This window comes from Colletotrichum truncatum, assembly GCF_014235925.2.
Source record: "Colletotrichum truncatum strain CMES1059 chromosome Unknown Contig_0001, whole genome shotgun sequence".
Lineage (NCBI taxonomy): Eukaryota > Fungi > Ascomycota > Sordariomycetes > Glomerellales > Glomerellaceae > Colletotrichum > Colletotrichum truncatum.
Genome location: NW_027222398.1, coordinates 1,568,922 through 1,594,306, shown reverse-complemented (window position 1 = coordinate 1,594,306; position 25,385 = coordinate 1,568,922). Strand labels below are relative to the sequence as shown.

Below are 25,385 nucleotides of genomic sequence, written 5' to 3'. Positions count from 1 at the left end.
GGGAGGGGGCGTGTATCCCTTGGTATGGGCGTGCGGTCTGGTTTTGGGTGTGTGCTATCAAAGTTTGCTGACAAGTGGCATACTGACAACGCCTCAAGGCTGCATACTGCAGTGGTGGTTTCCCGGGTCTCTACCCCCGTTTAGGGCCTCGAATGTGTGTCCCGTCAGCATCTCATTTTAATTCTGGGTGCTGACGCCATTATGCATTCCCTGATCCTCTACCTCAAAGTGGGCGTTTTTCAGCCCCCAAAGGCCCGGCGGAACACCAAGACAGATCCTGCCCCCCCCCGCCCCCTCCCCCCTTTCACTTTTCTAGTGTGACTTTTACATGAGCACAAATACGGATAGAACAAGAGACGTACAGACAGAAAGGTGAGCAAAAGAGAGCCAAGGAGAACTAAGCATGTCAGCACTAGTACACGTTTGATACCGTCGGTCCTGCAGCGGCTGAGGTGGGTTAGAGTGATGACCTTCCATTGGGAGGGTGGAGACATAGCCACACAGCTTGCATGACGCCCAACAGACCATTCTAATCTGGTTCAGGGCTTTTCTGAGTAACATCGGCGCTACTTCCTAGGAAAAAGAAGAAAACCTTGCGCAGACGTGAATGCGCCGTCGGTAACGGAAGGGAGGGAAGGAGAGAAGGAAGGATGGAAGGATGGAAAGAAAGGGTTGGAAGGCCAAGAGGGTACGTTAGCCAAGAGTGAGGCGCATCATACTGTTGGTGAACAGATGCAATGCTTCGTGGCCGTGCAGTGCAGTAACCAACAAATTGCATGAATGCGCAATGTACGTGCAAAACATTCGTATCGTCGTCACGTCTAGGGTGATGTGGTCCTCAGCAACCACGCTCTCGGGTCCGCGGGCGAAACGAGAATGTCTGTAGAACGGCGCATAAAAGCAGATCACGAGGAGACGCCGAAGACGTAGGCAAGCAGAAGGGGAAGGGCGGCATGACACTCGATGCGTCGACAATTACGGAACTCCCAATCACAAGTGCAGCGTACCGGTATTACACACCGGTTGCACCAACGTACTATCTGCCTCGTGTCCAAGGGCGGGGAAACCGGCCGCAACCCTCTTCCCATCCTCATCTCTCCTCGTCGAAGGGGTTCTTTTCTGGATCAACAGTGATCGGCGGAGCTGATAGTAGCCTTGTTTGCATTTGTTGCGTACTAAGCCTTCCGCTGCCGATACGTTTAAGCTTTAATTTTTTTTTCGTTTTCTTTCTTTAATGGAGGCCTCGGTTGGACGAGAAGAGCCGCAGGCCAAAGACGAACAACAAGTACGTGACGAAGCTGGTTCGGCCAAGAACGATGACAGTGCGGGCCAAGGACTAGTGGAAGTAGACGGCAACGCAGCACCGAAGACATCAGATGCTGCAGAGCTCTGCTCAATTGCTAGTATCAAGCTGGGAGCAGATACTGATACCAGCAGCTCAAATGGCCAGCTTAAACCAGCCACGCATGAGTCAAGTCTGGAAGAATGCGCGGGTGAATTGCCTGGAGAACATCATGAGTGCCAGGCTGTGAAGGAGCAGAAACTTGCCGGAGTTATGTTGAATAAAACGTCTTCCGCTGTCCACGGCACCACAGCTCAGCAGAACTCTCTGAGAGAACAACTGGAAGTAGCCCAACTGCCGCCAGCACTAGTTGTCCAACCCTATCAACCACCCGTGATGGGTCAGCCTGGCTGGGAGAAGACACCAGACCGGCCACCGCAGAAGCTGCCCATCCGTTTCAAGGATTGTGTAGGGAGGAACATGATGATTCCTTGGAGGGTTGCCAAGTCCTGGCCGGTAAGGCCTCTCTTCCTGAACTGAACACAACTACTAGCATCAATGGACGGTTAGCTAAAAGCAAGAAAACTAGCGTGTCAGGAACCTCATCAAGAGCATCTTCTCAAATGTCGACGTGTTGGGTCCGCATGTCTTGGCAGGCCATTATGACCTCTTCGTTCATAATGTGTGGGTGTCGGGAGAAAGCGCGGCGGTGAACCCAGCATTAATGAGCTTTCAACACATGGCTTCACAAACCGCCGAGAGCTCATCACCATCCTCGTCGACGAACACAGCGCCGCCGAAACCAGCAGCTGGAGCATCGCTGCCAGGCTCCTGTAGTAGCATGATTTTGCCGGAGCTTTGGGAGGATATCTTGGAGCCGGGCATGCTAATAACCATGCATATGTGGCCATTGAATCCACCTCCGCCTCCGCCGCCCCCGCCGCCCGCTCCGGGTGTCTTAGTTGAAATGATACCGCCCCCGCCCCCATCTCCGGGCTGGATACCGCCGCGAAGGCCGCTGCGGAGAATGGCATCTCCTCCGCCGAGGAGGAAGACGAGAAAAAGGCAGGGTTAAATATAAGTAAGCGTGCCGAATGGATGACGCGGGACGCTATACACAGTCAGAGCCATGGGCAGAGTTCGGTGCAAGGGCGTTTCCACGCTGTTACTTTGTTTCCACAGTTTGTTTCGCAAATCAGCCGTGATTGGGCTGGCCTGTCCCCAATATATGGCAATTGAGGGGCCTCGGTGGGATCATAACCTGATGACACCCATCTGCTGAGTCGCGCCGGGGGCTGATGCCTGCGTCTGGCAGAATCTTGACTTGCAGACTAGGCCAGTTTTGTGGCTTGTCTGGCTGAGCTGGTGGCTTGTTTGGACAATTGATTGATTGTTTTGAGTCTGACATAGTGCTGCTGAGGTCACTGTGATCAGGGTGTTTCCTAGGCGATAGGGGTCATGGATCCGTTGGCGGAGGCTGGTGAGCTGACTGCGTCGTCGGGGCCGTCCCACTACATAGCACCTATGTACTACACTAGGTGACCACGGTGACTAACCCTGCGACCTGGGAAGAAACAACCTTTCTGGGGTCCTGCTGTTTGGCGGGCCAGTGGACCTAGAACGACTGGGCATCAGGGAGGAGCGAACTAAGGGTGCGAAAGCCGGCGACTACCCCACCAACGGCACTGCCGACCGCTACACCAGAGGCGACAGGTACCACAAGAGCCCTTTGCGCTGGGCGCACCGACCTCCTTGATAGGATGACAAGGAGCTCTGGCAGCCTGCGCCCCCGCTCCCTCTGCAAGCTGAGCCATCATCGCATATAGTACACAAAGGCGCTTGCTGAAGCCAGTCGCAGGGCGATACGAGGCAAAGGCAGTAAGCAATTTGCAGAGGAAACCTTTTCCCCTCGCTTTTCATAAAACCCCTTGAGTGCAACGTTCTCCTTCTTTTGCTACTCCGGCGTAATCCTTCCGCATCCGGCGCTTGCGTTCAATGCCCGCTTACTCTCATCCTGTCTGAGGTGAGAAGCAATTCGCTACGTCATATCATCAAGGTTATCCTGCTCATCAGCAGCAACTGTCAGCACACAAACTTGACCTCATATTCACGCAATTCACCCACTCAATCTTGCCTCCCAATTCCACATTCCTTCATTGATACCGATTCAAAACCCTTATTACGCAAGCAACCATGGAGTCCTTTGCTGCTCTTAAGCGTCGGACGACCGAAGTCCTCCAATCCCTCCCGCAAAATCTCCCCACCATGCCTAGTGTCAACGTGAAGAAACCATCTTTTTCGAGCAATTCCGGCCCCAAGCCGATGAAGGGCACCTGGGAGAAAATCGATGTTCCCCCTCTGGCCCGTTCGTCTCACACCATCAACGTCGTCAACGGTTCTGCATACGTCTTTGGCGGCGAGATCAACCCGCGCGAACCTGTAGACAACGATGTCCACATCATCAGGCTGCCGTACAACAGCGCTGGTGCCGATTACTACAAGATCAAATCTGTTCCCCCGAAGCAGTATACTCCGCCCGCCGTTCCCGAACCTTTTAAGAAGGAGGCCGTAGAGACAACTGAGCAGCCGACCGTTGAAGAGAAGGCGGAACAGAAGGAGCAGCTTCTCGACGATGTATCTCTTGCGTCCCCATCAGCTGGCCCAGCCGACGAAGAAAGCTTGAATGAAGAGGAAAACGCAGAGGTGACTGTCAAGGACAAGGGGAAGGGTTTGGCTGCTCCTGATGTCCCCGTCCCAGGGGACGTTCCTGCTCCTCGTGTTGGCCATGCCAGCGCAGTTATTGGTAGCCGCATCTTCGTCTTCGGCGGTCGCGGAGGAGCCGATATGACACCTCTTGAAGAGGCCGGCCGTGTCTGGGTCTTCGACACGCGCACCAATACCTGGACCTACCTTGACCCTGTTCCACCTGCTCCGGGTGTGACAATTTTGCCCATGCCTTCCGCGCGAAGCTACCACTCCGCCGCCGCCACCGACCGTCCCCGCGACTTTGCGCCTAAGCGTACGCGCCGCGCTCAGAGCTGGAAGGCTTGGGCTGTAGGCGACAGCGCTGAAGTTGGCATTCCCCAGGCACCAATTGTTGGCCATCTTGCTGCTAACGCCGTTGATGAGGAGGACGAAGGATATGGTACTTTCTTCGTTCATGGCGGCTGCTTGGCCAGCGGCGAACGCACCAACGATCTCTGGGCTTTTGATGTCCGAAGCCGAGTATGGAGCCAGCTTCCCTCCGCACCTGGCCCCGCGCGCGGCGGCGCCGCGATCGCGGTAAGCAAAAGCCGGCTGTTTCGTTTTGGCGGCTTCGACGGCAAGGGTGAACTTGGAGGCCAACTGGACTTCCTCCACCTTGAAATGGATACCTTTGATGACGGCGTTTCCAAGGGCGAGATTGCCGTCCATGGCCGCGGCGGATGGCAGAGCATTGTTCAGGGTGCCAATTCTGGAGAAGATGAGATACAACTCATTGCTGATCAGGTATGGCCCGGACATCGTAGTGTAGCTGGTCTTGAGGCTGTGACCGTCGGTGCCGGCCGTGAGTATTTGCTTCTTATCATGGGCGAACGCGAGCCAAGCCCGGATGGTCACTCCGGCGCCGGTGCCATGTGGGACGACGTGTGGGCGTTCCAAGTACCGCCTCTCGGCATGACGGCCGCCAGCGTCCGGGATGCTATGTGGCAAACCATCGGCTGGCAGACGGGGGAGGGCAAGTGGACTCGACTGACTACGGAGCCCTACGACGATGACAATGATGATGGTGAGCCAGCACCACGTGGCTGGTTCGCGTCGGCACCGATGGGGGATGTGGAGGAGAGCGGTGTCGTTATTTGGGGTGGATTGAGCTCGGAGAACAAGAGATTGCATGATGGATGGATACTGAGACTCCCAGTGTGAGACAACATCTCAGAAAGAACAGACCTGCTTCAGTTCCGTATTCCCCAATTTTAAAAAGAGCAAATTTGTAGCGACAATCCAATAGCAATTGACCAGATTATTTTTGACGTCAAAACAAAATGAGCAATGCACAAGTACTCGCGGCCTCGAGCACGGAAAGGAGGACTGAATCTCTAACCGTCTTCCCATGCATTCCGAATACTGCACATGTGTGATTTATATACAAGCCAGAACCCCTGACTCTAATCCATTTGCCCGGCCCTTCGTCGGTATCATCCAACATCCGCGCACGCGCTTTTCTCTCCCTCTCGCCCTCGTCACCCTCCAATATCTTTTCTTTTCTTACAAATCGCTCCGCGTCGTCTCGGGGCCCCACGGCTCAGCAGTGAGGTTCGTCAGGCCCTTGCTGTTCTCGCAGGTATCACGGCCGCTAAGCGGGCCGGGCTTGGGGACCTTGGCGGCAGAGACGCCGCCAGTGGCGCTGGCGGTAGCCTTGAGGGCATCGAGGAGCTGGACGGTGGTCTCGGGAGTAAGGTCCTCGTAGTAATCGTCGTTGATCTGGATCATGGGTGCGTTCACACAGGCGCCAAGGCACTCAACCTCGAGAAGGGTGAAAAGGCCGTCCTTGGTCGTCTCGCCTTGCTTAATGCCCAAGTGGTCGATGATGGCCTTAACGATGACGTCGGAGCCAACACCGCCGAGCTGGCAGGGGGTCTGAAGTAGTACCGTTAGTGAATAACTGTTCCTGAATCCGTCCATCGCAGCTCATCCGATATGGAACTTTGTCTATAGCCCGAAGCTATTGTACCGGACCAACGGCTATTTTGGCGAAAAGCGAGTTGAAGAATTACAGCCCGGAAGAGCGGGGGATAACTCACAGTTGTGCAGGCCTGAATGAAGTACTTGCCAACAGGCGTGCGGTTGTACATGGTGTAGAAAGAGGCGACCTCGTAGACACGGGAAGGAGGCATCTCGAGGAGACGGGCGACCTCGTTCATGACGCTAATGCTGGTAAAGCCGTGCTGGCGTTGGCCGAGATCAAGAATGGGCATGACAGCAGCCTTCTTGTACTGAGGCGGGTAGCGCTTAAGGATCTCGGCGATGACGGCCTCATTCTCCTTGTTGAACTTGAAGGGGATGTTGGTGTTGTTCTCGGGGGAGTCGCGGTGCTATTAGGGAGCAGTGGTCAGCGAAGGTCTCTCTAGCGTTGTTCGAACTTGCTCTCCGGCAAATGTCCAATTTGTTCTCTAGTCCAAGTATACAAAGGTGCAGAAGTCGCTAGAAGGGCAATTGATGCCAGCCGAAGGGGTGCAATGCTGTGATGGGAGGCCGGAGGCGAGCGACTTACCACTTGGAGTGTGTCGCTGGGGCGAACAGCTGTGACAGAAAGGGCGCGAATCTGGGGCCGCGCCGCTCGACACGTCGAGCGGAGGGCTGACCTGAAGAGAAGAGGTGTGAGTCTGGAGGCCATGACGAGGGATGGTGGCTGCTCAATTGGCGATGGCGGAGGGCGTGGTGATGATGGCTGTTCGCTTCGGATTCCGGGAGGTTCAAAAGTCGTGAGCTGCTTGGATAATGAATAATGGTGATTGGCCGGGTCGGCTAATGTACGGGAACCATTTTTGTGCACAGAGTCCTGGTGTTATTGTGCATGCATAAAGTTATGTTATATTATGGGTCATCGCTCCTCACCATCTCTTTCAGTCCTGTTTAACATTACATTTGGTACCTTCCACAATCCAAGCCTTCAAACATTAGTCCCTTTTGACGAGAAGAAGACCGATCGGCGAAATTACTTATATGCATTCTTTCATGATAATGTAAAGAATAACTGCGTTTAAAATAATCCATTGGCTCAGGAAAATAGAGTATCTACCACCTGGTCAACACTCTTGCTTAATGTTCTGCCAAGTCTGCCAGCGTTCTTCTCATCGATCTTGCAATAATCGTATCTTTCAGGTGTCATTAACCAACAATATCTATCAGTCATCAGTGAGATTGGTTATGGGATTGATGGCTATAAAAATGCTTGGTAAGGCGACTGACCTAACTAGCCCGAGAGCCCAAAGTCGTTATCTGTGACATTCAAGTTGCATAGCTTTCGAAAGCCAGGTAAGACATATCACACCGCCGAGCTTTGACTTTGATAGCTGTCCTCCAACATCTGTTCAATCCAATATCCCAGGCCTGCCAGCAAACGGCAGGAAGACCTCTACAGTCCCCAGCAGGTAAACTGTAGACTTAGCTTGAGTTTCAGCTCCTGTAAGAATATTTGGTACTGTACATACTAGATCACATTTAGGATAGCGGCCTGCATAATCATCACCCAAGCCGCCGAGCAGGCAAAAGCAAGTGATGTAAAACGAACGCTCTATCTGCACACTTACGCCAGATCTGGCATACAGGAGAAATCACAATAAAATAGCTCTGTTTTTGCGCACGCTACTCTGTCATGAATTGCATTGAGTCGGAAAGTTTCTTTTCCCAGCGTCTGCGACGCAAAAACGCGGCTCTGGCAGCACCCACAAAACGGACTTTCTGCTCCTTGCTGTCTCGCGTCACAGATAACCGAATTCGGAGCCGGACTCGGTCGCATCTATTCCACAAATTCCCCTCCTTCCATCTCATCTTTGCGCCTAACGAACCGCAGGACTGACAGGAAGGGGGTTGGCAATGAACGACATGTAAACCGCTTTTGGACATGGCATGCGGCGTCAGCGTGGTTGTTCCCCCTCACAGCCTTTCCGTTAGCCGTGCCTCGGCTTGTCTTCAGCTACGCGCCATCACCCATTCGTAAGTTGGCGAGCTCCCCTACTTACCCCCGCACCGACAGGGGTAGGATGCGGAGAACTAGCGTCACAAATGGTTTCCCCCAGGTTTAGATGTATCAACAAGTTGCCTTGGTCTCGTGGGCTTTCCCCGGCCATTGGCTGCCTTAGTATGGGGATCTGGGGTTTCGACGGGTGCTGCTTGGCTATATGAGTGAGCCGAACCCCTCGCAACTTCCATAGTCCCCTACCTCAATGGTCTTAACATTGGTAGAGTTGGAAACTGCTTATTGCCTACTCTACCGTGTATAAACCGGCTAGCTGACGAACTGGTAAGTTGTGTGTAATGTTTTCTCATATAATTTTTGACAAGGAACTTTTGCTGACTCAAGTGCAGGTAGCTTTATCTTTTACTCTAAGACTACGGTTACCTCGGTTTCGGTTCAGACAGGGGCCTCATTGAGAAGCTTCAAACCTTAAATAAGAGAGTCTTTTGAACAGCGACTGTCGTTACACTTTACGATCCTAAACAAGAACACGTTTTCCTTCTCGAGTGCAAGGAGACCCCATTGCATCTCGCATCAAGCATTGAGTTAGAGGCACCCGCAGCGGCGCACATACAGCCTCACTGACTCTTCGAACACGTCGACAGGTCGCAATCTTCAAGTTCATCATACGATTTTAGCTATCCACAAAATTATCTCCAGTAACCACTCGGAATCACTGAAAATGCCGGTCAAGTCACGATGGACGGAACCAATTCCGAACTGCTCGTTGCAGAAATGGATATTTGGTTCCTCATTTGAGCCTCTCACCGACCGCAAGGCCTTTTATGATGCCGACCGCCCAGATACCCACTACCTGACCTTTTCCGACTACCGGCTCGTGGCCAAGCAGATCGCTATTGGCTTGCAGAATGCCGGTCTCAAGCCTGGCGATCGCGTACTGCTCTTTTCGGGAAACAATCTCTTCTTTCCCGTCCTTTTCCTCGGCGTCCTGATGGCCGGCGGCGTCTTCACTGGAGCTAATCCCGGCTTCGTATCACGCGAGCTCGCATATCAGCTTAAGGATAGCGGCGCCTCGTTCATGGTGGCCGCTGAGGGTAGCCTTGAAGTAGCTCTGGATGCCGCAAAAGAGGCCCAAATGCCAGTAAGCAACGTCTTTGTCTTTGACACTACTGTCATCGGCTCGACCCAGCCAGAGAAGCCCCCACGAGGTGGCGCCCGTCACTGGACGGAGCTCATTGCCCCGAAAGCCCAGGCGGAGAAGTTTGAGTGGATTGAACCGGCCGACGCTCGCATGACAACGTGTTGTCTCAACTACAGCTCCGGCACAACGGGCGTGCCCAAGGGCGTCGAGATCTCACACTACAGTTATGTCGCCAACGGCGTTGGTGTCGTCAAAGTTCAAGCACTCGAGAAGGACTATGAGGCTTACATCGCACGGTCTGTCGGCCTCTGCTTTCTGCCTCTGTACCATGCCTACGCGCAGACATACTTTGTTGCCAACTTTGCCAAGCTGGGAATTCCTGTGTACATTATGCCGAGCTTCGACTTCGTCAAGATGCTCACCCACATCCAGCGCTATCGTGTTACCCACCTCGTGAGCGTGCCCCCCATCCTTGTCGCTCTGACCAAGCACCCCATCACCGCAAAGTTCGACCTGAGCAGTCTCGAATCTGTCGGCTCTGGAGCCGCGCCACTCGCTATCGACATTGCTCGTCAGACGGAGCGCATCCTCAACAAACCTGATCTTATCGTCCGTCAGGGTTGGGGCATGACTGAGCTCACTTGTACGGCCCTGACATGGGACCCCTCCCGGCTGGAACGCAGTGCCTCAGTCGGCGAGCTCATGCCCAATTGCATGGCGAAGCTACTTGATGAAAACGGCAAGGAGATCACAGAGCCTAAGGTTCCTGGCGAGCTTTTGATCACAGCTCCGACAGTGATGCGCGGCTATTGGCGTAATCCCAAAGCAACCCAGGAGACTGTACTCACCGACTCAGCCGGCCACCGGTGGCTGCGAACGGGTGATATTGCCTATTTTGACGAGTACAAGACCGGCAGTCTGTTCTACATTGTCGACCGTAAGAAGGAACTCATTAAGGTCAAGGGCAACCAGGTCGCCCCCGCTGAGCTTGAGGCCCTTCTGCTCGAGCGTCCAGATGTAGCTGATGTGGCCGTAATTGGTGTTGCCATAGATGGCGACGAATTCCCCCGGGCCTACATCGTTCGATCACCGGACACCAACGCTTCTGCCGAAGAAATTGCCAAGTGGTTAGAGGAGAGAGTTGCCAAGCACAAGCGTCTTAAGGGGGGCGTGAAATTTACTGATGTTATTCCCAAGAACCCGGTGAGTTTTTTGTACTGCCTGATTCCTTTTCAGATGTCCGATACTAACGGTTTGGCCAGTCCGGTAAGATCTTGCGAAAGAACCTCAGAGAACAAGCCAAGAGGGAAATGGAAAGCGAAAAGCCACATGCCAAGCTATAATGAAACAGATGCGCTTGTATTTGGACGACTTGTACATAAACAACTCTGAGCGCACGTTTAGAAGTACGAGTGCTTGTGGCACACGTAACTCCAAGTGGGATAACAGTACGAATGTAAAGAGATACATAAATCAAGCAACCTTGAGCACACATGCAAATGAATAACTTTACGTGTTACATAAGTTGCCTTCTAAGACCCGCTAACTAGGCCTACCCTGTTCGCCACCTTCCTATACTTGAGGCTCACATGGTGCGAGCGTATCGGGTATCGTCCTTACTGTACAAAACCCTTCCTTCGCTAAAGATCCGTGAACGCCTCCTAGTGTGTTGATGTATAAGCATGCTCGACTCCCCTCCTCCATATCCTGGGCAGTAGATTGTAGTGATAAAAGCGCATGAGGCGACACAACGAATAAAACAATAAAAGTCAAACGCAATACCTTCGACGCCTTGCCCAATGCCTATGCTGATGCGATCTGACGGCTGAACAATCCGGGCTTTTGAGAGGAATCAAGCCGCCGTTCTTCTAACCCATCCACGTGTCGGCGTTGGTCATGGCCTCCGGGTTGTGCTTTTTCCCAACCCCATAAGCACGCCTAGTCTTTGTGGATCGGAGCTATGGCCCGAAAGAAACGCTTAGAGTAGAGCCTGTCCCGCTGAGAAGCCCATGGCCTTGGTGCTGGCCGCCATCCATACTATGACCCGACCGCCAAACACGAGTCCAGAACTGAATCGAGAGTGCCCATGTCCTGAGGATCAGCACCTTCCCACCAAGGTTCGGAATCAACCTCCATTGCGTCGACGTGTCCGTTAGGAAGCTGTGTAACGGAAGGCCGAACATCAGATACCTTTCCACTGTTGCCACCGTTGGCCAACTCTTCGAAGCCTGGAAGCCAAGTGTAGTCGTGCCAGTTTTCGAGTTCTCCTTCGCGGTATCCGTACGATATTGACGTATTAATGATGGGAAATTGTGCTAGGCCACTATCCGCCATCTCCAGGGCAATTCTAACATCTGCCATACCAAGAGGGCCTCGCTCACTAGCAGCTTTCGACTCAATCGGCAATAGACCGCTCTTGTCACGAGATAGCTCACCTCGCAAGGCCGCATCCTCCTCTTTGACAAGCTGATGGCGGTACTTGTGTGTTTGAATCCATTGTGTGCCAGCACCGAAGCCGGCTGTGCCGCCTTCTCCAGGCCCGTTGCTTCGTGTCTTGGAGAATATAGCGGCCAGCGCCTCTTTGATGAACGTCTCGGTTGCCACTGACATGAAGTGTGCCGCATCTGGAACATGTCCGCTCGTAAGTCCTGCCTCGTAGCAGAATGGTAGCATTCGGCCTTCGATTAAGGGGGCGTCTGGGAATTCGCCTGACTCAACAGCTAAGGGCTGGGCGAAGCGTTTACGAATCTCGAGGTCAAAATCTATCCATCCAGTTAATATTTGAATGTCAACAAAAGGTCAAGTTTCCACGCACTCATCTTGTTGATACCGCCTATGCCTCCCGCACTAGGTGGTACTTCGGCGGCCTTAGTCTGCCGTCTATGGTTATCCAAGAAGGCATTGGCTAGGTTCTCGTGCGGATCGAACTGTGATGGATAGATTAGACTGTGAATTCGCCATGTGGTATAGAGACTTGGACTAACATCATTGGACGCCAGGTCCTTGATGCGTCGACGATCTTTGCTCGGAAGTTGCATGACTTCGCCCTTCAGTCGACGCTCAGCAGCATCGCCAGACACAGGCTTGCTGCCGGCTGGTGCCGTAGGCTTGTCATTGGCGCTAACCCACGGGGCAAGCCCCTGGTCAGGCATCTCTCTTGTGACATTGCCGTATATCGCAGCAATAAGCTGGTTGTGTAGGTGCTCTTTCTCGCCATTGGGGGACGCTAGAATAGGATCGATTCGTTCCGAGTATTCAGTTTGATTCAGACGACCTGTGATTGCAAATTAGCACTTAGAACCTGGATGCGCCGATACCTTGGGGTTGTGTACCGATGAGAAACTCTGTTGTTGACTCCTTGTAAATGACCCATGCCTCCGGGCCAATGGCCTGCTTCAAGGAGGTATAGAGCGGCTCAAGGTCAATGCGGGCGGGGATAATCTGGCTGGTTTTGGAGGTTTTAAGGGAGCCAGGGGGCTGAACGGTGATGGATTTGGTAGATAGTGTTGGTGTCGAGAGATTTACGGATGGGCGGCTGCTCAAGGCCGCGGGGTCGATGTCGGGCATTGCGACGGGATGCCAGACAGGCAGATCACGTTGTCGGGCGTATTAGTGGAGCAGAGCGACAGTCGCGTGCGGCAGCAACAGCGGCGGCGGGCAGGACTTGGCGCAACGCGGAAAATATGATCATGAGTAGCATAGATCAAAAGGCCGAGAGAATGCGATCGTAAAAAAGGTATTATCTTGATGAATGGGGCATGTTGCGGGTGTGGGCGTGATGGCAAAAGGTCGGAATGAGGTTGATCGATTTCGTATCGTCCAGTGGAGGAAGATGCGATTGAGTCGCAGCGCTGCTTTGTCGTAGGAAATTTTGCCGACGCTGTCTGACGACAAACGCAGGGGAGGACCGAGCCTGGGGTAAAGGTGACTGGTACTGAGTAGAGTGCGGAATTCCCATAGCACCAAGAGTCTCTAGTACTTTAGGCGACGCATTGACCACCTGAATTCTACCCCCTGTAGATTACTCTCAACTGGCACCAGGAACACTGTGAAGTCGCGTCCGGCGCGTCGTTCAGCGGCATACTACAGGAAATACAACACCAGAATTGATGCACACGGCGACGAGGGTCGCTCTTTTGGTTTTCTCCTTTACGCTCAATCGTCGCCAATACCCCATCTCTCGCGAAATCCCGATCATTCGCTGGTCATCGAGGTAGTCAGCTCCTGGCGATGCCACTATGTCGGCCAACCGCGAGCATCGTATTGCGGGCGCCGTCGACAGCCTAATTGCCCACCTGATACCCAACGATCCCCGCGAAGACGATGCAGCCGCCCAGGAAAGGCATGACAACTGCTTCGAGCTAGTTAAGACGATTTTGGAAGGGTGAGGGCGCTTTAATTTCGGATCTATGCAGATTTGGATCCTATAACAGTTGGTATAGTTCTGCTGACCGTCACGCAGCCCCGCGTCCCCCGCCATTTCCTCAGATGTCAACCACGCCTCAGACTTGATCAAGCGGAAACTCATTCAGAGCAATCCAAGCCAGGCCCTGCGCTTCTCAAACCTCTACACGCGTCTTCTATCTTTGCCAGTTCTCGGTCAAAAATGGGCCATCTTATACCTCCTCTACCAGCTTGCCGACTCTCCAGACCCCAATGAACCGCTACCCCTCGAACCCCCGAAGCCACCGTCACAGGCACAGCGCGATCCCTTTAGGAAACACGAAAGGGAATTATCCTCAAAAACTTCAACACCAATATCGAGACAAGATGAGGAACAATTCAATGACGCTTTTGCTCCCGAGGGACTGAAGAAGTTCCCCCCCAAGCACCCGAGAACAAAGTCAGTTGACGAGAAGAAACTAGAAGAAAAGGAAGTCGAAGTTGATGATGACGAGGAGAGCAAGAGGCGGGTTGCTTTGAAGTCGACACTGTTGGCGGACAACTATGTCGAGATTGAACCGTCGGAAACAGTCCTCCTGAGAGACCTGCCATTTACCCTTCAAGGTCTCTCGTCCACCACACTCCCACTCTCAAAACCAGACACGGTCACATTACCACCAACATTACCATCTCCGATCATTTCTCTCCTACATACAGTATCCGAGCCTTCATTGCTATACCGACGGCTAGATGTCTTTGTCAAATCACCCGCCCAAGGTCTCCTGCGACAGAGTCTTCGGGCAGCAATAGGCGGTGAGTTGCGATCGTATCTCAGTCTAGTTGCGACTCTCGAGGGACAGATCCGTAGAGCGCTTTCGTCGTTGGACGAGTCTGCGCCTAGGGGTGGTATAGGCAAGGCAGGTGTTACTCTGAAACGATGTGTGGTGTGGACGCGGGAGGCTACCATGGGCTTAAGGCTTATGAGCCTTATTGCTGAAGAATCCGAGAGCAAACGAGGAGGCCAAGTTATTTCGCTCATCCACGGCTTCTCATCATCACACGGTGATCCCATGGTTGCAGCATTTGCTGAGCGTCTCTTGGTTCATGTTACACGTCCGTTTTATGATATCCTGCGTCGGTGGATCTACGACGGCGAGCTTCTTGACCCGTACTGCGAATTCTTTGTCAAGGAGCAAGAGCAAACAGATGAGCCTAAGACGGGCGGCAGCAGCGTCTGGGAAGATAAATACGAGATTGACAAAGACATGGTTCCCAGCATCATTACCCAGGACTTCGCTCAGAAAGTCTTCCTCATTGGCAAGTCTCTCAATTTCATCAGACACAGTTGCGGTGACTCGCAATGGGTCGAAGATTACTCGAAAGCAGCTTCAAAAGAACTGCGATACGGAGACACTGCTACGCTCGAAGCGTGGATTGACGAAGCCTACAAAACCACGATGAAGCGCCTCATCGATTTAATGGCGAATAAATTCCATCTGTTTGAGCACCTTCAGGCCCTCAAGAATTACATCCTTCTTGGGCAGGGTGACTTTATCGCTCTGCTCATGGAGTCCCTTGCCGCGAACCTGGACCGTCCTGCTGGTGCGCAATACCGGCATACTTTGACAGCTCAACTTGAGCATGCCATCCGCGGATCAAATGCACAGTACGACTCCCCCGAAGTACTCCGTCGCCTCGACGCTCGTATGCTTCAGCTGTCGCATGGTGACATTGGTTGGGATTGCTTCACGCTCGAATACAAGGTCGACGCTCCTGTGGACGTTGTCGTTACCGACTGGGGTAATCGCCAGTACCTGAAGGTTTTCAACTTCCTTTGGCGCATTAAGCGTGTCGAATTCGCACTCGCTTCTACCTGGCGAAAGTGCATGACCGGCTCTCGTGGCGTGCTGCAGAATTCCGATCCGATGGTAGTCCAAACCTGGAAGTCCACACGCGGTGTTCTTGCGGAGATGGTACACTTCATCGGCCAGCTCCAGTACTACATTCTCTTCGAAGTCATCGAGTCATCCTGGAATGAGCTTCAGAAACGCATACATCGCGAAGGTTGCACACTTGACGACCTTATCAAGGCACACACCCGCTACCTTAACGATATTACTCACAAGGGTCTCCTCGGCGCAAGACGCAGCGTCCGCCACGCTGACGTCGCTACCGGCGAAGATGACCGCACCTCATACCTTTCGCAGCTCGGCGACCTCCTGCGCGCCATGCTTAGCTATCGCGACTCTGTTGACGGTCTCTACAGTTGGAGCGTCTCCGACTTCACGCGGCGGCAAGAGGCTGATGTCATGCGGATCTCGACCCGTGCGGCTCGCCACCAAAAGAAGCCCTCAACCCCAGGCCCTGACGGCGACGACGAGAGCCCGTCTGTCGCGTCTGAGTTCCCGGTTCTCCAAGAACGTCTGCGGCAACTGGGCGCCACGTTCCGCTCACGTCTGCAAATCCTCCTGGGCGACCTCGCCTACCAGCCAGACGTTGATATGCGTTTCCTCGGAGTCGCGATGAACTTTAACGACGTCTACCAGCCATCGCGAAGAAAGTCCAAGACCGTATCCAGCGCCTCCGCCAACACTTCCAGAGCGTGAGTGGCCCGGGATACTGGGTGCGAGGGCAGGGACCAAACACCAACAGTAATGGCTGGCTGAGACTGAGAAGAGTCGCCGAGCGGAGGGCTCAAGCTGTCCCAAGACATGCGCCCTTTTGAGCGTGTTTTGAACGGGCTTACATTCCACAGGACTGGCATTGGGACATGGGAATCAGGCGTTGCATACAGGACATGAAAGGGGAGAGGGAAATTAAAACAATAGCCGAAGCCTTTTTCCGCATATAGACGGAGACTACCATTCAATGAATGACGACGATTTCATCCATCATGCCACATTGAACATCTTGCATCGTGACTGAACTGTGTTGTCAATTCTCCAAGACTAGTCCTACAACAAATGTCCAAATGATGACAGTTACGAAAACACATTCCCACACAATCAGAAGAAGAAAAATGTGAAGACGAGACCAAAATTTTGAATCGACTATTCATAACTATCATGCCATTTCGTCATGGGATCATGAGCCAAAGAGATCGCAACCTCCTTGAAACAAAGGGAATTGGCGCAGTCTGGCCAGGAGATGATCTATCTGATCTTAGGGTAAACCGCTTGATACGGTTTCCATGCAGTATTCTCACAGAGAGAAGGAACAAAAGAAAAGAGAAAAAAATAAAACCAGGGCAGACCAAAAAAAAAAGAAAAAAGCCCTTTTCCCTTTCCTCCACTCCCCGATCGCCAGCCAATACTCTGACAGGATTACCCATATATACATGATGGTTATCGCGTTCAATGCAGTACGGTCGTTCTTGTTCAGGAAGACACCCACTGTTCGTGATAAACCAGTACCCGTCATTGCGCATAATGCCAAGAGACAATCCGAGTCTCTCGAGCTTCTAAAAGAAAAAAGAAGAAAAAAGCCTTTTCATAGTCCCCGTTTTCTTATTTTGTTTTCGTTTTTTGTTCTCGACGCCTGGTTTGCCGTGGAGCCGGTGCCATCTCAGACACCTCAAAAGAACCCAGATCTAGTCTATACACGAAAGTCTTGCACGGGCTGGAGCTTTGACAGAAGAAAAGCTCGGCAAGTATTTGCTAAGCAATGCTCTCAAGCCCTTGGACTTTCAATTCTCTTCCTCGGAACAAATTCCGTTGGTAATGCTTTGTAAACAATATCGATCGGTAGGATATGTCGACAACGTTATTGAAAGAATTGTTTGCCGAGTCCAATAGGTTCGTATCATAAAATGTCGCCAAGCGTACAATCAGAAGACACAAATGCAGCATCCGCAGCAGGCCTTATTAAGCTGATTATAAGGCTGAACTGTAGCATCGTTATGTCGTAAGCCGAACGCCGATGCAAATAAAGGACTCCTAGACGGCTCTCCTAGACAGCTATTGAAGACAGCGAGACACATGCTCGCCTTCCAATGCTAACTCTTGTGATCCCAACTCGATATTCGCCGTATCCACTTCTACAGCGACCCGGCCAGAATCGTACAATCCAGACATTTCGCCAATGCTCTACACTCTCTTCTGATATCCAGAGGTGTCGGCAATTATTAAGCCGTTGGCGCGGCTTTGATATATAAGAGGACATGCTTAGACGTCCATCATTTCAGTATCTTCGTCAACCAAGGCCTCGTCGATCAAGGTGGGGAGTGCGGTCGACTCGCTAGGTCCCCATACGCCTTCGAAGACTGTCGCAGCTGACCTGCGGCGCTCAGCAACCCAGGTCATCGCAGGGGTCGAGAGCAGTTGTTGAATAGTAGGACGCTCACTCGGTTCAGGTCGGATCATCCACCTAACGATTTGGTCGAGGGAGCTAGGATGGAAAGGATCGCTCATGAAGTCAGGAGGCGACCTCAACTCGGTGCGCTTGCGGGTGATAAAGGGGCTAGCTTGATCGTCCATCACCACGTTGACCCTGGTTGGAGCAACTCCCACGGAGAGCCCAATGCTGGGAGCACTGGTTTGAGCAAGAAGAGGGTCATCCAAAGACGGCATAGTCGGAACGCCTGCGGCATCACGCTGAGCACTTGTTGTAGTGGTTGCGCTGAAGGTCAAGCTAGGGACTTCAGATAAGTCACCAGAACGCAGAGCGACCCAGGTTGGGCCATTGTCGGGAAGCACGACATTGGCTGCCATCTCAATCGTGATCAGACCGAGGGAGAAAATGTCTGCGGGCTTGTTGAAGTCGCCACGGAGAATCTCGGGGCCAATGTACTCTCTATCGCCTTCCGCATCGACGCCTTTTGCGGCGGGCCACTCGGTGGCTAAGCCGAAATCACCAATCTTGAGGGTCCCCTCAAAGGTGATGAGAATGTTCGCAGGCTTCAAGTCGAGGTGAATGAAACCAGCTTCGTGAATGCTTTGAAGGCCCTGCTGCATGTTAGCAACCTTGGTAGGTGAAGGTGAAACAGTATGTACTTACCAAGCCGATGTCGTGGATGACCTTCCAAATACGGAAATCATCCAACCTGCCCTTACGGCCAACATTGCTCAGAAACTTATCCAGAGTGCCCTCGTCACAGTATTCAGTTTGGATGTAGAGGTACTGATTCTGCTCCCAGCTGTCGACGTAGTGGACCACGTGGTCTGCGTGTGTCAAGGCCTGGAGCGCATGGACCTCCCTTAATTTGGCCAGGCGATCTTTGGGTCCTGTGAATGGACGACGAGCCTTCTTGACCGCGTAAACCCTATCAGGCTCAGGGCTCTCACGGGAGTTCTTCGTTGGCGTTCCACTAAAGACGGAGAGAAACGACGCGCGAGAGTAGCCAGACTTAACCACACGGTAAACGGAGGAGAATTCACCCTTTCCAATCATCTCGACCTTGTCGAAGCGGGAGTAGAGTGAGTCATCGACATCAGCGCCGCTACGTACGTTTACCGGGGTCATGAGCTGGGTCGTGGTACTCTGAATAGAATCACGTCCAGAGGGTGTGACAGGGGTGGCCACGTTTTTCGGCTCGGTAGGGTTTGAGATCGAGAGGCAGCTGGCGTCGGGAATGACCATGTGAGTTGACGGAGTTCGTGGGGAGCGTTGTTCAACCGGGCTAGCTGTATCATGAGAGGTAATCTTAGCCAGGAACTCATTTTGAGGGTCGACCGTCAAGGAGCAGAGACGAGTCCGCAAAGGTGAGGGGGCGTTGAGCCCCCGCCCGGATCTCGAATGAGCAAACGACGGCAAAGAAAGACGCAAAGTAGGAGACAGTCCGCAGTTCAGAGGACCAGTGGAGTCAAGCAAAGAGCCTGACTGCGGAGCACTGGCAGTCCTATCGTTAGACTGTTCCTGAGAGGTACACTTACCAGTTGATTCTCTAGATATCATCGGCCGAACAGCGGACATGGGCGGAAGGGATTTCTTAGCGCTAGGACTTTCGATGCTCTGCTCGCTCAAGTTGCTCAAGCTAGGGGTGAGGCCTTGTTTTGTAGGTGTCGGAGGGGCATCAGGCTCGGTCCCCAAACCGACATTGAAGTTTGTGTCGAGGGAGAATTTCTTATCGTCGTCCAAGCTCAAAACACTGCCTCTCCGGGAATGACGGGAACCGATTCGCTGGAAGATACCCAGACCTTTTCCTGGGTTGCCAAAGGTACTACGGGAGGGTGCTCCCGAGGCGTTAAAAGGGGTGGATGGCATTCCACCAAAGGAGTAGCGATTGCCCTTTTTCATCACGCTGCCAGGCGGCGGTGGAAAAGTAGCAAAGCCATTTGTGGGCTTCTTGCAAGGAGTGTCAGGCATGGTAAGCTTGTTGTCATACTCCTCGGGGTTGCGGTTAACCTTGGAGACGAGACCGGTCGACATGAAGGCTCCGGCCCAAGGCTTGGCTGCCTTGAAGGGCGTGACGTTCTCATTCTCCTCCTGCATGAATGAAGGCCGGGAGGAGCCGTAAGGCATCGACTTGGCAAAGTTGATGGGGGCTCGAGGTCTCTCGAATACGTAGGGGGGAGGCATGCTGTTGTTCTGCTCCTCCAGACTGTTGCCCGATGTCGATGTCACGAGCGTCTTAGATAACGGATGGGGTTGATGAGATTGGCGCTCAACAGGGTGAGCAGATGGGTTGGGCAAAGGCGAGTTGGACGTAAAGGGGCTGTCGCGAGGCACTTGTGGGGGAAGGAACTGATCCATCGACAAGCGTGGCCGGTTCTTGACATTGGGAGTCGAGAAGTCTCCGCTCATCTGGGCCAGATGAGTTGCACCAGATCGACGTCCCCAAGAACTCCTGTCATGCTGCCTTTGTTGGAGCGTAGACTTCCGCAAAGACCCAGTTCTACGGGGGGCCTGGGGAGGCGGGGTTGGCGAAGGGAGCGGCTCCCGGTGGGGAGCAGCGCTCGATCCAAAAAGCTCGTACTCACGGTTGGCTTCATCGTGAATATCGAAATTTGTCTTGCCAGGTGTGCTAGAATTGCTGTTACTGCTCGCGGTGTTGTCGAAAATGTTGAAATCAGCCGTGTTCTGGTTAAAACCAGAGATTCCGTGCAAACTACGTCGTTTTGCGACAGGGCTGCCCAGCGACGCCTGATCGAGATTCATGATTGCGTCACTACGTTTGAGGGCGCCTGATCCCGGTATTGCCTGCGAGTCCCCGTGGCCCTCAACCGTCCTAAAGATATTTGATTGTTGACCGTGGCCGGATACGTCGAGATGGAGACTGTGGCGCGATGATTTATGAAGGCTTGATCGTGAAAGTGGGCTAACTTGATCGCTGGCTTGGTTGTTTTCCTGGCCAGGACTATCGGAGCTTGAAGCAGAGGAGGGGCAGGAAGGCGTTGAGTTTCCAGAGTCCGCGGCAGCGTTGAGCGCGCGCTTGAGGGGAGATTTTGGCGAAGTCCGTAATCGAGTGATTGGCCTCGATGGGCTGCCCGTCACCTTGGATGATTTGGCAGAGCGTAGAGATAGGCGAACACTTGGGCGGAAGGGCGTAGCAAGGTTTGGAGGTGAGCTGAGAGGGGTGGTAGAGGTCATTGAGGGAGGAAGGCCCGCCGGAGTAAAACTGAGAGGGAGTTGTTCCTGGAAGCCGCTGTTGCTGCCACTGCTACTAGGTGGTGTCGGTGTTGGGGTGTATCGTCGGCAAGGCGATTGTTGCTGGATAGGAGTGTGTGATCCGCTGTGAGAGCTGTCGGAGCTCTGGGAATTTGTGCGTGCCAGACTGAACTTGGAGGGTGATCGGGAGAGTGACCGACGTAGGCCCCTCACTGAAGATGCAAGCACATCGACATGGTGGACGTGGGTTGGGCTTGGAACAGTAAGTGTTCCTCCGCTGCTATTTGAGAAGGACATGGTTGGTGAATGAAGTTCTTTGCCGTTGGGGTTTGCCGTTCGATGTTGAGATACAAAGGACTGGGCCACTTGTTGTGGTGTGAACCCAGCGAGATACTGATCAGTCTTGGTTACAACCAATGTGCCGCTGGGATTCGTTGTCGTCGGTATACTGTATTCGCTAGATGCTCTAAGTAGGTGCTAGAGCAAGGTGGGATCGATGCGGACGAGGATCTGTCGTGTCGATGGGTATGGCGCGTGATGTTTGGCTACAGTCTGAGCCAAGATGGGAACGAACCGAAGGAAGTGCTGACAGCAAGGGCGCAGCTTCCTGGGGGCGCGAGGTTGTATCGGAGTATCGTCGATGTTTGTGGTTCTATCCCAAGATGGTTGGTGATAGGACGAGACTGATGGGGACCCAGGATGGGAGCGGTTACACGTGGACGAGGCGATGAGGCCCGGATAGGCAGAAAAAGCGCCCTCTTTCTTGGTGCGATGCTAGAGACGCGGTGTCGCAGAAAAGAAGACTAAAAGATAAAAAGGAGGGAAAGACCTAGGCAGAAGAGGAGACGAGAGAGAGAGAGAGAGAGAAGGTACGGGACGGGAGCGCAAGTGCATCTACTGCATGGCGCTAAGGTCTTGGGGGGATGTCAAGCAGGAACGTGTAGGCATGCGTAGAACTTCGCAATCTCCATTCCCCTGATGTCGCGATTCGTGATCGGCAGACGACTCTTTCAAGTCATGGCAATAGAGAAGGGTAGGTGCGAGTAACTTTATCCCGTGTCGTGTCGTGTTGGTTATGAGTTGGCTGATGCGAGTGGCGAAGTGGTTTGGGGGTATCTTGTGCCTTGGATGGGGTGCCAAAAAGTTGTAAAGGGGGCAGACCAAGGATAAGCACGTACTCAAAACACGAGAGGGAGGCGAAGACAGGTGAGAGAGAAGTTGGCGCAAGAGGAGGAGTGGGAGGAGGATGCGCGATGAAGTGTGTGTGTGTGAGTGGGTGGTTTAGGTGCGAATGGCGGGTGCGAATGCGCAAGTACAAGTGAGTTGCGCGCGCGCAGGAAGTGGGTGGGCGTGGGCGTGTGGGAAAGATGGGATGGGATAGATGGGCAGGAAGACAAGGCGGGCGGGCAGCAAAGGGCCAAAGACACAGCTGGGGGGATCGTAGTCAATATGGAGCCCTTTGGCAGTACATAGTATGACTGGGGAGAAAGGTGTGGATATGGGAGTTTGGTGGTGCTTTTTTCGCGATAGCGCGCGTGGCGTGTGTTGTTTACACTCTTGCCCGGAAAGGCTAGCGTATCACGTGATGACGCGCTCTTCCCGAACTCTAAAGCGGGGCTCTGTTAGGGTAAGACCAGCCCAGCGCCGACTGAGGCTGCTTTGGCTACGAACTCAAGTTCATGTCGCACATGCAGGTCCCGGATTGAGGAAAAACAAATTTCATCACCAGGGTTCAGACATGCAGACGTCTCATATGAAGAATTCAAATGTTCCAAAATCTCTTGAGGTGGTGGTGTTGCGACCTTATTTCTTTCTTGTTGTTCGTTTGTTCCTCATTATCAGACATCCAGTCAACAAACGACCCGCGACTTCCTGCGGCCTCTTTGGCAGCCCTGACATCACTAACAAACTAGCAAATTCGAATCCAACGGCCTGGCATCCAAGCAGTGCCAGGGGGGCCCACCCCAGGCACAACCCAGGGGATGCCTTTTCGGACCTCTACCAGCACCACCCATTGGCTAGATCTGCTTTCTCACACACATACTCTCTCTACCTACCTGCAGCATTGCAGCACTGCAGGGTCCCGCCCACGCGTCTGAGGTCTCATGCAATACTAGGCCACACACACACACACTTTCTCACCGGATTATCCGTACTCGAGAACAAAATAAGTAAAGAAAGGGATTTATAAAAAATAAAAAAAAAACAATAGCACTGAGGACAGTTGGAGAAGAGCATGCGGGAACCTCAGCGGGGCCCCATTCTCTCCTGTTCTGTGCGTCACGACTTGCAGAAGCGTCCGCACCATCTACATCCAGCCTGGCCAAAAGACCAGACGACAGGTGAGGCTTGCTTTACATCAGGGCACTTCCCAACACACTGACCTGAGGGAAACGGCGCTTGTGCGTCGTTGGGGGCAATCGAAAATGGAACAGGGCCCCTTTCTCGCCCTGCCTGTTGCTTGATCTCTGTCCTTTTCCCCGCTGCCTGGATTCCCCGTGTAGTATTACTGAGTATGATGGTGCCTTGATCGGTCACTTGCACGGTGCAGTAGCCGCTGCAGTGTCAACTTTGCCCCTGGTCTCAAAGCCATGATTCGACTGCCACCTGTCCGCTTGACGCTCCATCCAGACGTAGTGAGACTGTTCTATCTCACACTCTGACTCTTTTGTCTCCTCCCTCCAGCTGTTCATCCTGTGTGTTGTATCTGCACCTCAGCATCATCTTGCAGCAAAGAGGTGGTCGTCTGCGACTTTCGGGCAGCGGCAAAAGGTGGGCTCATCATCCCAAATGGTAAGGCGGAGATGATCCATGAAAGATGGAGCCAGACCACTAAACAAACGCGACAAGCCACAGGCGGGAACCAAAACAAAACAAAAACACCAAAACAAATAGTCAGCTTCGACAACAATACACACTACATACCCCCCTTCCTGGCCCTGCCACTTTACTTCAGGACCTGGAGGTACTTTTTATTTTTATTTATTAAACCTTTTTGAGAAAACCCCTAGCTGAGTTTCGGCTGGCTCAGGTCACTACCACACCGTCATCACCGTCATGACCATTCACCGTCAACAACCGCCAACCTTGCCCTCATCATCTACTACGTAGTAGGTGTCATACCTCCCAGATGCCCAGACCCTGTCATTACGCACATCAATCACTTTCTCCATCCGTCTCACTATTCATTGCTCCCATCTGAATCGGGGGAATGACAAGGTTTGCGATTAATTGCCCCCGACATTACAGCTTTATGCTCGCGACCTCTGTTATCTCGCTTCTGCTGTTAATCCGGGGCAAAATCGTGAACCACTCGCCACTTTTCACTCTTCCCATCGTGTGAAGGGGCTCTATACAGATAATCTGAGCTTTTCCACATTGACTTCTAGAAAGCCGCCAACACTAGACAACCGACCGGTCTCCTCTCCTGTGACATGAGAATTCTTCCTGTCCCGCTTCCCTCCTCCTTGAAATCTCCTAATCCCCCTGGCCCTCTTCCCTAAGCCATTCCCTGTCCTTCAGCTGGTACAAGTGTAAGAAGGTCTTGGAATATTGGGAAAGGTGTGAATGGTCCAACACTTTGGAGGCGCGGCAGCGGCTTACAAGGTTTCCTCTAAAAAAAGGAATTACTACGTCGTAGTGTCTCTCGTCCAGTGTCCACCGGCACCGGTGGCTCCCCCGTTTCCTTCTTGCACTCACCATTCGCCTCATCCCACTGATCCTCGCCGCGCTACTTTCACCTGTTGCTCCTCTTCAACGGGTGCGTCAAAAATAAACGAGTTGCGACAACACCGCGCTCCCGTTTCGGCCCACAACGGCGGGGGGGAGGGGGAGCTTGGATCGCCGTTAAGCCTCCTCCATTAAAATAAAAAGCTCGGACACTCTTTGACCCTCATTCGTTCCATCTCCCACTAAGCGATGAAGAGCCCAACAAAGAGGGACAGGAGGAAAAAAAGAAAAAGAGAAAGAGAGAGAGAGAGAGAGAGAGCGCGGAAGAGAGCGGAAGAGAGACACGGAAGCGACTCGTCACTTCGCAAGGGATGGACGGGAAGTGGCTGCAAGTCGACGCAATGCCCTCTCAAGGTAAAGTATCATCAAGGTTACACCAATACGGGAAGTATTGAACCTCAAGCCACCTAGAAAAAGCGAAGATGGGATGACCTGATGTGGAGACACTCATCCTTCCCCGTCAAATCTCTGATACGATGCAAGATGTTGGCACGTGTAAGCCAAAGGGTGGAAAAAAAAAATTCCACAAAGCCTCAGATGTGGTGGTAGGTATACGACGGCGCCACGGCGACTGTTCAGATTACCCTGCCTCCTGCCAGATGCCGCGGAAGGAGCAAAGCACT

The 25,385-nt window shown here is 53.0% G+C and overlaps 7 protein-coding genes across 7 annotated transcripts; 4 read left to right on the top strand and 3 right to left on the bottom strand.

Moving 5' to 3' along the window:
• Positions 1–1,234: 1,234 nt before the first annotated feature.
• CTRU02_200389 (uncharacterized protein) lies at positions 1,235–2,357 on the top strand (the record flags this gene model as incomplete). The annotated part of the gene is made up of 2 exons (XM_036718394.1): positions 1,235–1,798; positions 1,872–2,357. 2 exons carry the CDS (start codon positions 1,235–1,237, stop codon positions 2,355–2,357), a joined length of 1,050 nt encoding a protein of 349 aa, XP_036589394.1.
• Positions 2,358–3,475: 1,118 nt separating this feature from the next.
• CTRU02_200388 (kelch domain-containing protein) lies at positions 3,476–5,188 on the top strand (the record flags this gene model as incomplete). Its single annotated transcript, XM_036718392.1, has 1 exon — positions 3,476–5,188. The coding sequence occupies one exon, from the start codon at positions 3,476–3,478 to the stop codon at positions 5,186–5,188; it is 1,713 nt and encodes a 570-aa protein (XP_036589392.1).
• Positions 5,189–5,530: 342 nt separating this feature from the next.
• Positions 5,531–6,659, bottom strand: CTRU02_200387 (NADH-ubiquinone oxidoreductase 24 kDa subunit, mitochondrial; the record flags this gene model as incomplete). The annotated part of the gene is made up of 3 exons (XM_036718391.1): positions 5,531–5,902; positions 6,067–6,357; positions 6,537–6,659. The coding sequence occupies 3 exons, from the start codon at positions 6,657–6,659 to the stop codon at positions 5,531–5,533; spliced, it is 786 nt and encodes a 261-aa protein (XP_036589391.1).
• A 2,026-nt stretch (positions 6,660–8,685) lies between these two features.
• Positions 8,686–10,448, top strand: CTRU02_200386 (4-coumarate- ligase; the record flags this gene model as incomplete). Its single annotated transcript, XM_036718390.1, has 2 exons — positions 8,686–10,308; positions 10,368–10,448. The coding sequence occupies 2 exons, from the start codon at positions 8,686–8,688 to the stop codon at positions 10,446–10,448; spliced, it is 1,704 nt and encodes a 567-aa protein (XP_036589390.1).
• A 694-nt stretch (positions 10,449–11,142) lies between these two features.
• CTRU02_200385 (uncharacterized protein) lies at positions 11,143–12,672 on the bottom strand (the record flags this gene model as incomplete). Its single annotated transcript, XM_036718389.1, has 3 exons — positions 11,143–11,867; positions 11,921–12,379; positions 12,438–12,672. 3 exons carry the CDS (start codon positions 12,670–12,672, stop codon positions 11,143–11,145), a joined length of 1,419 nt encoding a protein of 472 aa, XP_036589389.1.
• A 671-nt stretch (positions 12,673–13,343) lies between these two features.
• Positions 13,344–16,094, top strand: CTRU02_200384 (Spc97/Spc98 family protein; the record flags this gene model as incomplete). The annotated part of the gene is made up of 2 exons (XM_036718388.1): positions 13,344–13,489; positions 13,568–16,094. The coding sequence occupies 2 exons, from the start codon at positions 13,344–13,346 to the stop codon at positions 16,092–16,094; spliced, it is 2,673 nt and encodes an 890-aa protein (XP_036589388.1).
• Positions 16,095–17,651: 1,557 nt separating this feature from the next.
• Positions 17,652–21,330, bottom strand: CTRU02_200383 (protein kinase; the record flags this gene model as incomplete). Its single annotated transcript, XM_036718387.1, has 2 exons — positions 17,652–18,431; positions 18,484–21,330. The coding sequence occupies 2 exons, from the start codon at positions 21,328–21,330 to the stop codon at positions 17,652–17,654; spliced, it is 3,627 nt and encodes a 1,208-aa protein (XP_036589387.1).
• Between the last annotated feature and the right edge of the window lie 4,055 nt (positions 21,331–25,385).